General features: G+C 40.0%; 1 protein-coding gene across 9 annotated transcripts in view; it reads left to right on the top strand.

The window, feature by feature from the left end:
- R3hdm1 (R3H domain containing 1) overlaps positions 1-9,348 on the top strand; it is a 135,634-nt gene extending 126,286 nt beyond the window's left edge. For all 9 annotated transcript variants that reach the window (XM_029538774.1, XM_021199150.1, XM_021199151.2 and 6 more), the window contains 4 exons: positions 3,367-3,511; positions 6,578-6,660; positions 7,055-7,139; positions 8,012-9,348. In XM_029538774.1, the coding sequence (XP_029394634.1) occupies positions 3,367-3,511; positions 6,578-6,660; positions 7,055-7,139; positions 8,012-8,373 (675 nt within the window). In that variant the 3' untranslated portion in view covers positions 8,374-9,348. The remainder of the gene's footprint in view (positions 1-3,366; positions 3,512-6,577; positions 6,661-7,054; positions 7,140-8,011) is intronic.
- The last annotated feature ends 2,254 nt before the right edge of the window (positions 9,349-11,602 follow it).

Consider the following 11,602-nt stretch of genomic DNA (forward strand, 5'->3'; position numbering starts at 1 on the left):
AAAAAAAAAAAAAAAATTTACATTAAAAAAAAAATTGTCATCGTCTGTTGGATTTTTCCTTTAAAGACTATAAATGTCCTAACCTGCTAGATAGGATTTGAAGATAGAATAGCTATACCTTCTTGTTGCTTATTTCCATCCTTCACTCTAAGTTGGTATCTATTGTTTCTATAGACAGCAAAAAGAATAAAGTGGGTCCTGTTTTCTAATCCAGTCTATTAGACTGTGTCTTTTTATTAGGGAATTGATACTGAGAGTTCAGGAGGTGGTAATACATACCTTTAATCCCAGTACTCTGGAGGACAGGGGACAACACATCCTTGTGAGTTTGAGGTTCGCCTGGTCTCCAGAGCAAATTCCAAGTCAGCCAGGACTACACAGAGAAAAAACTAAAATGAATAAATGATTGAGTAAATAAGACAAAAAGGTAGATACTGAGAGTTACTAATGAATAGTGTTCATTAATTCCTGTTATTTTGTGGTGGCAGTATTTATTTTTTTATTATTTATTCGTTTACATCCCAAATACTGCCCCTCCCTATTCTCCCTTGAAGAGTTCCTTCTATCCTCCCTCCTCTTTGCCGCCTGAGAGGGTGCCCTTCCCATATTCTCCCGCCCTGGTGCATCAAGTCACTTCTGGATTAGGCATCCTCTCCCACTGCCAGACAAGGCAGCCCTCTACAACATATGTGCCGAGGACCTTTAGGCCTTCTTAGACTTGTTTGATTAATAAATCTTGTGGAATTATTTATTACTTGTGCCATCTCAGGAATGTTAATCTTCTCTTCAGAATGAAATACTCCTCTAGTATCCTCTGTAGATCAGGGGCTATTCTCATGGGCCTGCAGTTATATGTAACTTGGTCTTTCTCTCTTACAATATCCTTTATTTATTTTGAAAGAGGGTTCTTATCTATGTAGTTGCTGATCTGGAACTTAAAATGTATGCCAGGCTGGCCTTGAATTTTTTTTCTATCTCTGCCTCTAAAGTGCTAGTATTATAAGCACCATACCTAGTTAGGGATTTTTCTTCTAATTTTTTAAAGATTTATTTATTCATTTGATTGTATACGTATGAGTAGTATTATGAATACTCTGCCTACATGTATGTATGTACACAACACAGATCAGAGGAGGATGTTGTATTCCCTAGAACTGGAGTTACAGATGGTTGTAAACCACCATGTGAATAGGAACCAAACCTGGGTCTTCTGCAAGAATACCAAATACTCTTAACTACTGAGCCATTTGCTAGGACTAGAGGGGTGGTGGAGAGGGATGAAGGGGTGGTTCAGCAGTTAAGAGCACTGACTGCTCTTTCAGAGGTCCTGAGTTCAATTCCCAGCAACCCCACGATGTCTCACAACTATTTGTAATGGGATCCAGTGCCCTTTCCTGGTGTGTCTGAAGAAACTGACTCTATACTCAACATAGATATTTTAAGTATATGTGACAAAATAGCTGAATAAAACAGACAGTTTAGGTTTGCTGACAAGCTATAAATGGCCATTAAACAGTGAAACTATGTTTATTTGGGGGGGGGGGTAGTCATTGGGTCCAGAGCCTCATGCATTTTGGGCATGTACTTTGGCACTAAGCTAAACCCTGATCTTAAAGTACTTCCTATTTTAAATTGGGAAAGTTCAGTGAGACATAACTTAAAATGTTTACAGATATATCTAGTTCTCTTAAGAGCTTCTGGGTTGTAGAATAAATTGGTACAACTCTTTCGGGAATGCCAGTTGATCACATTTTCCCGTTTTCCAAAACACACAAGGTACAAAACCTGAATCACAAATCCACTTTTGGAATTTTGTCCAGTAACAAATGGTACAACAAGCCATTCACAGTGGTAATACATGCCGGTAATTTCAGGTCTTAGGATGTTAAGGGAAGATAATCATGAGTTCAAAGCCAACCTGGGTTTGAGCCTCTATGTGGGGGGGGCGGGGGGGGGACAAAAGTCAAAATAATTGTTCTTCAAAATGATGTTTAGAATCAGGTCTTCTAAGTCATCAGAGTTCTGAAAAGAAGTTGTACTAGATAAGATAGAGCTGAAGCACCACAACAGCTCTGACTCATGGCCATTCTGATTATAGTCTGAATTCCAGAGGTAGTGAGGATGTCACTGCCTTTCTTCCATTACAAAGGAAATTGTTGAGACATTTGTCAAAATTGAAGGAACTCTGTTGTTTGGGTGATAGTGTTATACTATTGATGTCTTAAGTTTTGATGATTCATCAGTTAAGAGCACTAGCTACTGTTTCAGAGGGCCTGGGTTAGATTCCTAGCACCTACATGGCAGCTCACATCTGTCTATAACTCCAGTTCCAAGGGGTCCGAAGCCCTCTTCTGACCTCCATAGGCACCTGGCATGTACATAGTACTATACATACATGTGGGCCAAACACCCAGATACATAAAATAATGAAATAGAAAAAGTCATTGTTTTTAGGGAATAGACACTAATTAATTTCTCCTAGAGGAGTATCATGGACTGCTCACTCAAATTATTTTCAGGAAAAAAAAATGTAAAATACATATGTTATGTACCACACCATGATTTCATTCGACAGTGTCCAACACTGGCTAAGAGTATAATGGTCAGCTGTGGATGTGGCTCCATAGTAGATACCTAGGTTAGCATGATTGGGGTCCTAGATTCGATCCCTTATTGCCCTCCAAAGAAACAGATTTATTATTGAGCTGAAAAATTCCTATTACCTAGCACCATTATAGTGATTTCAAGTACAATTGAGTGCTGACATAATACCCCAATGGTATAATGGCATATTTATCAAGAGACTCTCATATCGTGAAGTCATGTAACTGTATTTACAGGAAGAGAAAAAGTAAATGAATATAAGGAAGACGTATCCTGTACATGCCTGGAAACAGCACAAAAGATGCAAAGTTGGGAACATCAGCAATGAGTTTGAGGCCAGACTGGTCTATATATTGAATTTGAGGTTAGCCAGGGCTACACAGTAAGACTGCCAAAAGGAAAAGAAAAGAAAACATTAGCACCATTTAGGAAATGTAATCACTATTGTGACTATTTTCAAAGGATGAAATTATTTTGAATGAAATTTTAGAAACATTTGGTTTAGAAAAGAATGAGATAGGTATATATTCTTCTTGCAAAAGCAGCAACATTATTGCCAAGTTACAAAGGAGGTTTCAAAAATATAATCTGTTCTCAATTTTATAGTAATGATGTGTGAGTTCATATTCATTATTCATAATGACTTTAACTTTTTAACAAGTATCAATTTATAATTCAGTGAATAATAAGTTTTTTCCAAAAGGAAAATTTCCAATAACCTGCCCCAAGTGTGACCTAATTTCTCCTGTCCTGTGGTTGCAGCACAACCCTCAGCTCAGCAGCCCCATCCTTTCTCCAGTACAGTCGCCGGCACCAGCTCAGCTGTCCACTCTGAAGACCGTCCGTCCCTCAGGACCACCGCTTTCCATCATGTCCCAGTTTGCTAGACCTTTTGTTCCTGGACAGGGTAAGTGTTCATGAAACTGGTCATAGCTTCAGAGAACTGTAGACTATCTTGATGGCACCAGTCACTCTTCTCTGTGTACCTGCATCCATTTATTTATTTTGTATGTGTGTGTGCATACATGTGAAAGTGGTAGGACAGCTTTCAGGAGTTGGTTTTCTCCTTCTACTGTGTTAGTTCATGTTGGCAGGCTTGGTGCTAGTGCTTAATTAGGAATTAATCAGGACATCTGGAGTTAAATTCACAGCAAGTACATGGTAGCTCACAACCATCTGTAATGGGATTTGATTCCTCCTTCTGGTGTGTCTGAAGACAATGTATGATAAAGAAATGATTCCTTAAAAGAAAAAAAAAGAACAAGAATGAGTTGCTATTTTATGCCCACTGGAATAACTATGACCAAAAAGATTGTCAACACCAAACATTGAAGATTCAGGGAAGCAAGTAAATACACATTTGTGGTAAGAATATAAAAGAATAAAGGCATTTTGGAGAAAGTAGAAGAGGTTTCTTGTTAATCTCTTGCCACATAACCTAGCCATTCCACTCCTAGTTGGAAGGAAAATGAATTATATTCACAGACCTAATGAAGAACATTTACAGAAACTTTAGCTCAAACTGGACTTGATTTAATTATATATCACCCAGAATATATTATACATATAAAAATACCATGTGTCTTGTGGAGTACATAGTAATAAGTAACAAAGCAAGCTATATATATAAATCTGTTTTGTTTTAAACAGAAATCCAGGCACCTAGAAAGGTGTGCTATATTATTTTAATTATATTGAAATCTGCCTACAGCAAGTTCATCCACTGTGTAAATTAGAACTCAGAAGTATTAGAAGTGAGATGTAGAAATCAGTGGCTAGGAAACCAAGGGTAACCGAAGAATGCAGGTACCCTTTGCTCTCTGTAGTCACTGTTACATAGACATACTGCTGTCTGAATTCATCCACACAACCCTTCAAGTATCCATTTTTATCATATAATAAGTCTGGCTCACTTTTTAAAAGAGCAATACAGTATACACACAGCAAAAATGAGCACACTTGTATAACATAACAAAGATTTAAAATATACATACCAAAATATCAGAAGCGATAAATTACCAGGATGACTTGTATTTCTTGTATTTTTTTTTGAGTATGCTTGTGAACCTAATATATATCTACTTTCAAATTTTCTATTTCATTTATATGTGTGTTTTGCCTACATGTATATCTGTGTACCACACAGGTCTGTGGTGACTGAAGGCCAGAAGTGGGAGTCAGATCCCTTAGAACTGGAATTACAGATTGGTATAAGCCACTATGAGGTGCTGGGAATTGAACCCAGACCCTCTGGAAAAGCAGCCAGTTCTGTTAACTGCTGAGTTCTCTCTCCAGCCCCTGTTTCTTGTTTGTTTTGTTTTAATTTTTATTTAATGTGCATTGGTGTTTTGCCTGCATATGTATGCCTGTATGAGGGTGTCATCCCCTGGATTGAATTGACAGACAGTTATGAGCTGTGACATGGGTGGTGGGAATTGAATCTAGGTCCTCTGGAAGAGAAGCCAGTGCTTGTTACCTCTGGACCATCTCTCCAGCCCTATCAGCCCTAGTTTTGTTTTGTTTTGTTATTTATTTATTTATTTAATTCATTTATTTATTGGTATATTTGTTTTGTCTTTCAAGACAGTTTCTCTGTGTAGCTCTGGCTATCCTAAAACTCATTCTCTAGATCAGACTGACCTTGAACTCATTGATCTGCCTGCCTTTGCCTCGAAAGTGCTGGGATTAAAGGTATACGCCACTACTACCCAGCTAAAAAAATACAAATAGTACGTAGACACGGGTGAAAAGTGGGTGGAAAGATGGCTAAATGGTTAAGAGCACAGACTGCTCTTGCAGAGTATCTGAGCATGATTCCAAAACCTAAATCAAACAGCTCACAACTGCCCATCATTTTACTTGCATGGGAATTCAGTACCTCTGGATTCTTGAGACACCTGCTCTCCTGTGTACAGGCCTACACACATATACACATGTACATAATTAAATTTATTTTTTTTAAAAATCTCTTAAGTGAAGGGCTGGCAAAATGGCTTCATTTATAAGGACACTTGACTAGCTGCCAAGCCTGACAACCTGAGTTTGATTCCCAGGACAGACTCTCATGGTGGAAGGAAAGAACTGACTCCTGAAGATTGTCCTCTGACCTCCACAATTGTTTTATGAAAATGCATGCCCATACATGCAGTAAATAATAAATAAATAGATGGCCTTTGTTTTTAAGTAAATGAGAGATGGCTACTCAGTTAAGAGGAGCTCTGATTGAGGACCTGAATTTGGTTTCCAGCATCCATAATGGGTAGCTCCTAACCTCCTGTAATTCCAGCTTAGGGGATATAACAGCCTCTTCCAGCCTTCTTGGGCACCTGCACTCCTCTGTATAAGAGACACATACAGAACTGAAAAGTAACTTGACTATTTGTGGTATATACAAGGGCAGTCAGATTTCTTTGAACTTGGTCTACATAAGAATACAGTATAGGTCCTCTATCCCTTCCCCATTCCGTCCCTACCACTCAACCCTTTTTCACCATCTTGATGGCACTATTTCACCTCTCAGAAGTTTACACTGACCCTTTGAAGAATTTAAGGAACTTTTTCCATTTATGAATGAATGAATGAATGCATTGCCAGGTGGTGGTAGTGCACACCTTTAATTCTAGCACTAGAAAGACTGAGGCAGGCAGATCTCTGTGAGTTTGAGGCCAGCCAGGTCTTTGGCTGAGATAGCTCAGAAGTTAAAGGAACTTGCTACCAATCTAATGACCCTAAGTTCAATCCCCAGAACCCAAATGGTAGAAGGAGAAAACAAATGTCCACACACATGATCTGCTTCCACACACATGATTTTGCATGCACACACAAATAACAGTTTTAAAAACATCTATTACCTTTGTTTCCCACCAAATATGTTTTCTATGTTTATCTTCTTTCTGAACAGTTTAGCAAACTCTGGTAAGTACATTACAGCCAAGAAGAGGGAACCATGAAAAGTGTTTTTAATGACTTTCAGGAGATGCCAGGTATCCGCTGCTTGGCCAGCCCCTGCAGTACAACCCTCCTACTCTTCTGCATGGACACATTCCACATCAACAGGTATGACAGGCAGTTCCTACTCCACAGGCTTTGTTGCTGAACACCCTAACTCTTTCTGAAGATATCAGAGGTGCTAGAGCCAACTGTTAATGCTTGCTAGCACTGGCTTGGCACAGAGCAGAGCAAGAGACAAGGTAGCAGCCACTTGTCTGAGTAGTACTTTGTTACTGATACCAAAAAATGAGGGTAGGTAGCCACAGGCACAGCACCTTTGCTTATGAAAGACACTTCAGAGAATGTCCTAATGAGTGCCACAGTTACAAAGTCCAGTATTAAAAGCAGAATCCAGTCTGGCACTGGCTTAATATCTGTTCAAGTACAAAACCCAAATTTTGTTTAGGTGCTATATTTTCAAATATTACAACTTAGTTTGCAACTATTCCTGCTTTTCTAGGGTCAGTCTGGCAGCAGGCATGGAAACCGAGGACGTAGACAAGCTAAGAAAGCTGCATCCACAGACCTTGGAGCAGGAGAAGCAGGTATGTCCATAGATATAGGTCTGAATACTCATACTACCACACCACAAAAATGGGCTCCATTCTTCTAGAGTTCTTAAACAAAAGTCCCTAGAAATTACTCTGTCTTCAGTGTCTTGGATATGATGTGAGGGTATATATAGTAAGGCCTTGGCCAGTAGCTTTTGGAGCAATAGAATCACAAGGTAAAAATGTGCCTGACAGCACGTAGAAAAAGGTCTCATATTTACCAGTGGAAGACAGACAGCAAGGAAGTTGTCTTTCTGTGGTATGGTGTTTTGCATTTATACTTCAATTCTGCTAAGCAGTCTTGGGTCATAAGGGTGGGTGCTATTATCTTTAGGTCACATTGGAAAGTAGAAAAGTTTTGCCCAAGAAGACATGGTCTAGAGAAAGCCACTGCTTTGTCTCCATCTGTAATGGGTTTTTTTTTTTAATAGATTTATTTATTATATGTAAGTACGCTGTAGCTGTCTTCAGACACCCTGGGGCGTCAAATCTCGTTACAGATGGTTGTGAGCCACCATGTGGTTGCTGGGATTTGAACTCAGGATCTTTGGAAGAGCAGTCGGTGCTCTTAACCACTGAGCCATCTCTCCAGCCCCTGTAATGGGATTTGATGCCCTCTTCTGGTGTGTCTGAAAATAGCTACAGTGTACTCATATACATAAAATAAATAAATAAATCTTAAAAAAAAAAAAAAAGACTGAGATAAGTAGCTCAGCACTTAATGCTGAATTGGAATGAATGATTTTAAAGAGTAATTGTGCTGTGAGTTTGTGTCAGAATGTTATTTCCTGTGTCATCTGGGGCAACAGTAGTTGGTCCAACTTCTCTGGTAATAGGCATTAACTCTTTCACCTTTTTCATGCTAGTTGTCGGCAAGGTCTTGGAAATCACAGAACTACCAGATGGAATAACTCGAGTGGAAGCTGAGAAGCTTTTTGGGGAACTCTTTAAAATTGGCGCTAAGATCCGATGGCTCCGGGACCCCCAGTCTCAGCCCCAGCTACGTCGTCATGCTCTCTGCTGTGGTAGTGGGGATAACACTGTCAACCCAGAGCACTCTAAACCCAGTGACCTGGCCTCTACGTACACTGTCCTAGCTACGTTCCCCTCCATTTCAGCTGCACAGAGTGCACTGAAGAAGCAGATCCATTCAGTGAACAAGTTTAAGCTGAGAATGAGCAAGAAGCACTACGATTTCCACATTTTGGAAAGGGCAAGTTCTCAGTAAACCAGCGCTACCTTTGGACCCCTCACTCTATAATTCCCTGCCCTCTCCCATCTGATTGGCTTGTTAAGTGGAGCGTATGTAATATAGAGACTCCTGGGATGTTTGGCCATATGTTACTGCTTTTGGAAGAAAGTCCAGGGACCCAGTAAAGGGAGGGGAAGATAGCCATTTCACCCCAGCGACTGTAGGAATCCACGCGGGAATGATTCAGTCAGCAGCTGTTTCTAAAGAAATGCTGTTCAGATGCCTCCTAACTTTTATAGTTATTTTGTTTTATATTTCTGAATTCTTGTATCAGATCCAAAGCTCTATTGTACAGCAAATTATTCTTCAAAGTGATTATAACCAATTGCAACCTGTATTTCTTTTTGCAGCCAGCACAGTGTGAACCAGCTCAGACTTTGAGAGAAAAAGAATGCAGGAGTGGAATAACCAAGTCAAAACCATGTCAAAACTATCCTCTGGGGGGGGGTGCTGAGGGTGCTATGGAAACCCACAAATAAACAATTACTCCTCCACTGAATTGCTAAACACAGAAAAATTTCCAGGAAATCCAGAACTCCCCAACAGGGTCCTTCTTCTTCATTTAGGTAGTGTGGCTGTTAAGTGTAAGGTAAATTATGTTCTCGATGCCTCCTAATCAAACCACTTAGGTTAGAAAGAAACAGGAATCATCCTAGGCAGGAAAATTACTCCACTTTTTTTTAAGTGTCCTTCCAATAGCTAATGCCACTCATCAGCATTGTCCTCTTTGGAAATTTTGTCTCCTGAGGAAATGCACTTGATGAGTGCTGAAAACTTCTTAAGTGGTTTAAATTTTGTTTTCATTGTTTGCAGCGGATTACTGGACATCAAAGATTCATTGCACTTATGAACAAGGAACCTTATTTTCAGTTTCTGTGTAATTTTGCAAGGCTGTACAATGTGCTGATGCAAGCCTTTTTCAGTTCAAGAGAATAAATGTTTACAAATGTAGACCCACTTTGTCTGTTTTTTTTTTAATTAGAAACATCCTTAGGGACTGGTAAGGTGTCGCATTGGGTAGAAGCACTTGTTGCTCATCAATCCCTAAAGCCCACTAACAGTAGGAGAGATCCCACCACACGGACTTCTCCTGTGACCACAGTGTGCTTTCCCATGATGCCAAAAGTAGTAAGATGAAATAATTATCATCATAGCTGACAACAGAATAGAACCTGACCTCTCCTTCAGGCTAAGGAAAGGTGTTTGTTTTTCCTGATCCTAATATGGAAGAACTTGCGGCCTATGACTAGAGGAAATAGACCGCAGATTAAAACCCATTAGTCCTGTGGGCTTGATGTAACTCAAGGCAGCACATTCTACACTACTTCACTAAACAGCTGAGTTGAATTCTCCACATCAGCAACAGAAAAATGTCAACATCAGACCTCAGAAGAGGCTCAGCAGAAGCCCTTTGTAGAAATGGTCTGACCCCTGCATCCCAGCAGTCTTCATGGTCTAGTACCCAGCTAACCAACAATGGGCCCATATCTGGGATTCTTGAGGCCTTGAGATCTGACACTGAAAGAAAACCTAAGGCTTCTATTCACACATTCAACCCATCAGTCTTCACCAATATAAAACATCGCAGCTGCTTACTTACTTGGTTTGGTTTGGGTTTTGGCTTTTTCAAGATGGGGTTACTCTGTGTAGCTATGGCTGTCCTAACTCGCTCTGTAGACCAGGCTGACCTCAAACAGAAGTGCCCTTTCCTTTGCCTCCCAAATGCTAAGATGGTGGTGTATGCATCACCACTGCCTGGCTGCAGCTCTATTTTAATACCCCATTGTGCTCCATCAGGTCGGGCAGCATAGTGCATGTTTCTGGCTTATTTCTAAACCAATTCATTTTGGATTGATTTTTTTTTTTTTCCCCTAGCATAGAAATAGGAATGGCATAAGGGAATGATGGAAAAGCCTGAGTCAGAAAACTAAAAAATGATAAAGTAGTTCTTTATGAAAGGAGAAAGAAAACATTAAAGTAGATAAAATTATTAGCCAAGTAAAGTTTCAGTTCTCTCATTCCTTACCAAATTTACTTCTTTAACGTAAGCCTTAAACCACGTGTTGGTAGTGAGTGTCTATAATCACAGCACTTGGGAAGTTGAGGCAGGAGTTCCATTTCTAGGATCCATGTGGTGGAACTGATTCCTGCAAGTTGCCCTCTGACCTCTACACACACACACACACACACACACACACACACACGTCCTTCAGGTTGAGGAAGTATCTCAGCACAAGGCTTGTCTAACACTTGGAAAGTCCTGGGTTTGATCCCCAGCAGCACATAAGCCAGGTGTGATGGTATTCACATACAGTCCCAGCATTAAAAGGTGGAAGCAGAAGAATCAGAGGGTTATCTTTGGCAAGCTGGGAGACAGCCTGGGCTATATGAGACCCTGGAATTGTTGGATCAAATCTATTATGATAGGCAGAAAGGAAGGTGGGATGGGGTTTGCTCATAATGCTTCTTGAAAAGAGATAAAGGTGTTGTCACCAAGTAAAGCCACCATAGACTTGAGAGCAACCATCCTCAGGAAGACTGAAATGCAGGTGTCACAAGGCAAAAGAACAGGTAGAAACTCCTAACTTCTGTATATACATTTCACTTGAGACTCAAAATAATTCAAGCCAAGCATAGTGGCTCAGGCCTCAACTCTAAGGAGACAGGCATGATGGTATTCAGCCTGGTCTACAAATAAGACTGTCTCAAAAATAATAGAATAATAATCCTGGACCAGCAAGATAACTCATCAGTTAAAGGCACCTACCACCTTCCCTGTCTACTGGCTTCACAACTCAGAAATGTCACAGAACAAACTTCCTCTGACCTCCACATGAATACCATGGCAGGCATGCTACCCATATTGCAGTACATACATAACACATGAAGAGATAAATGTAATTTTAAAAATAATCCATTGATAATATAACTAAGCTATATTCCACGACGTCGGAAGAAATTAAACATAAAATATGGTCAACACAGTGCACACTTATAATTCCAGCACTCAGAAGGATCACAGAATTAAGGTTATCCTCTGAGACTCTCAAAAGAGATTATACAAAACTAGGCATGTGTCGTGGCTGCAACAATAGAGGCCAGTTTATCCTATACTATAAAACATACTTGGATTGGATCATATCTCTGGACTCACTTCCTATGAAAACCATTTTCGGGCTGGTGAGATGGCTCAGTGGGTAAGAGC

This window comes from Mus pahari, chromosome 5 (assembly GCF_900095145.1).
Source record: "Mus pahari chromosome 5, PAHARI_EIJ_v1.1, whole genome shotgun sequence".
NCBI classification, from domain to species: Eukaryota; Metazoa; Chordata; class Mammalia; order Rodentia; family Muridae; genus Mus; species Mus pahari.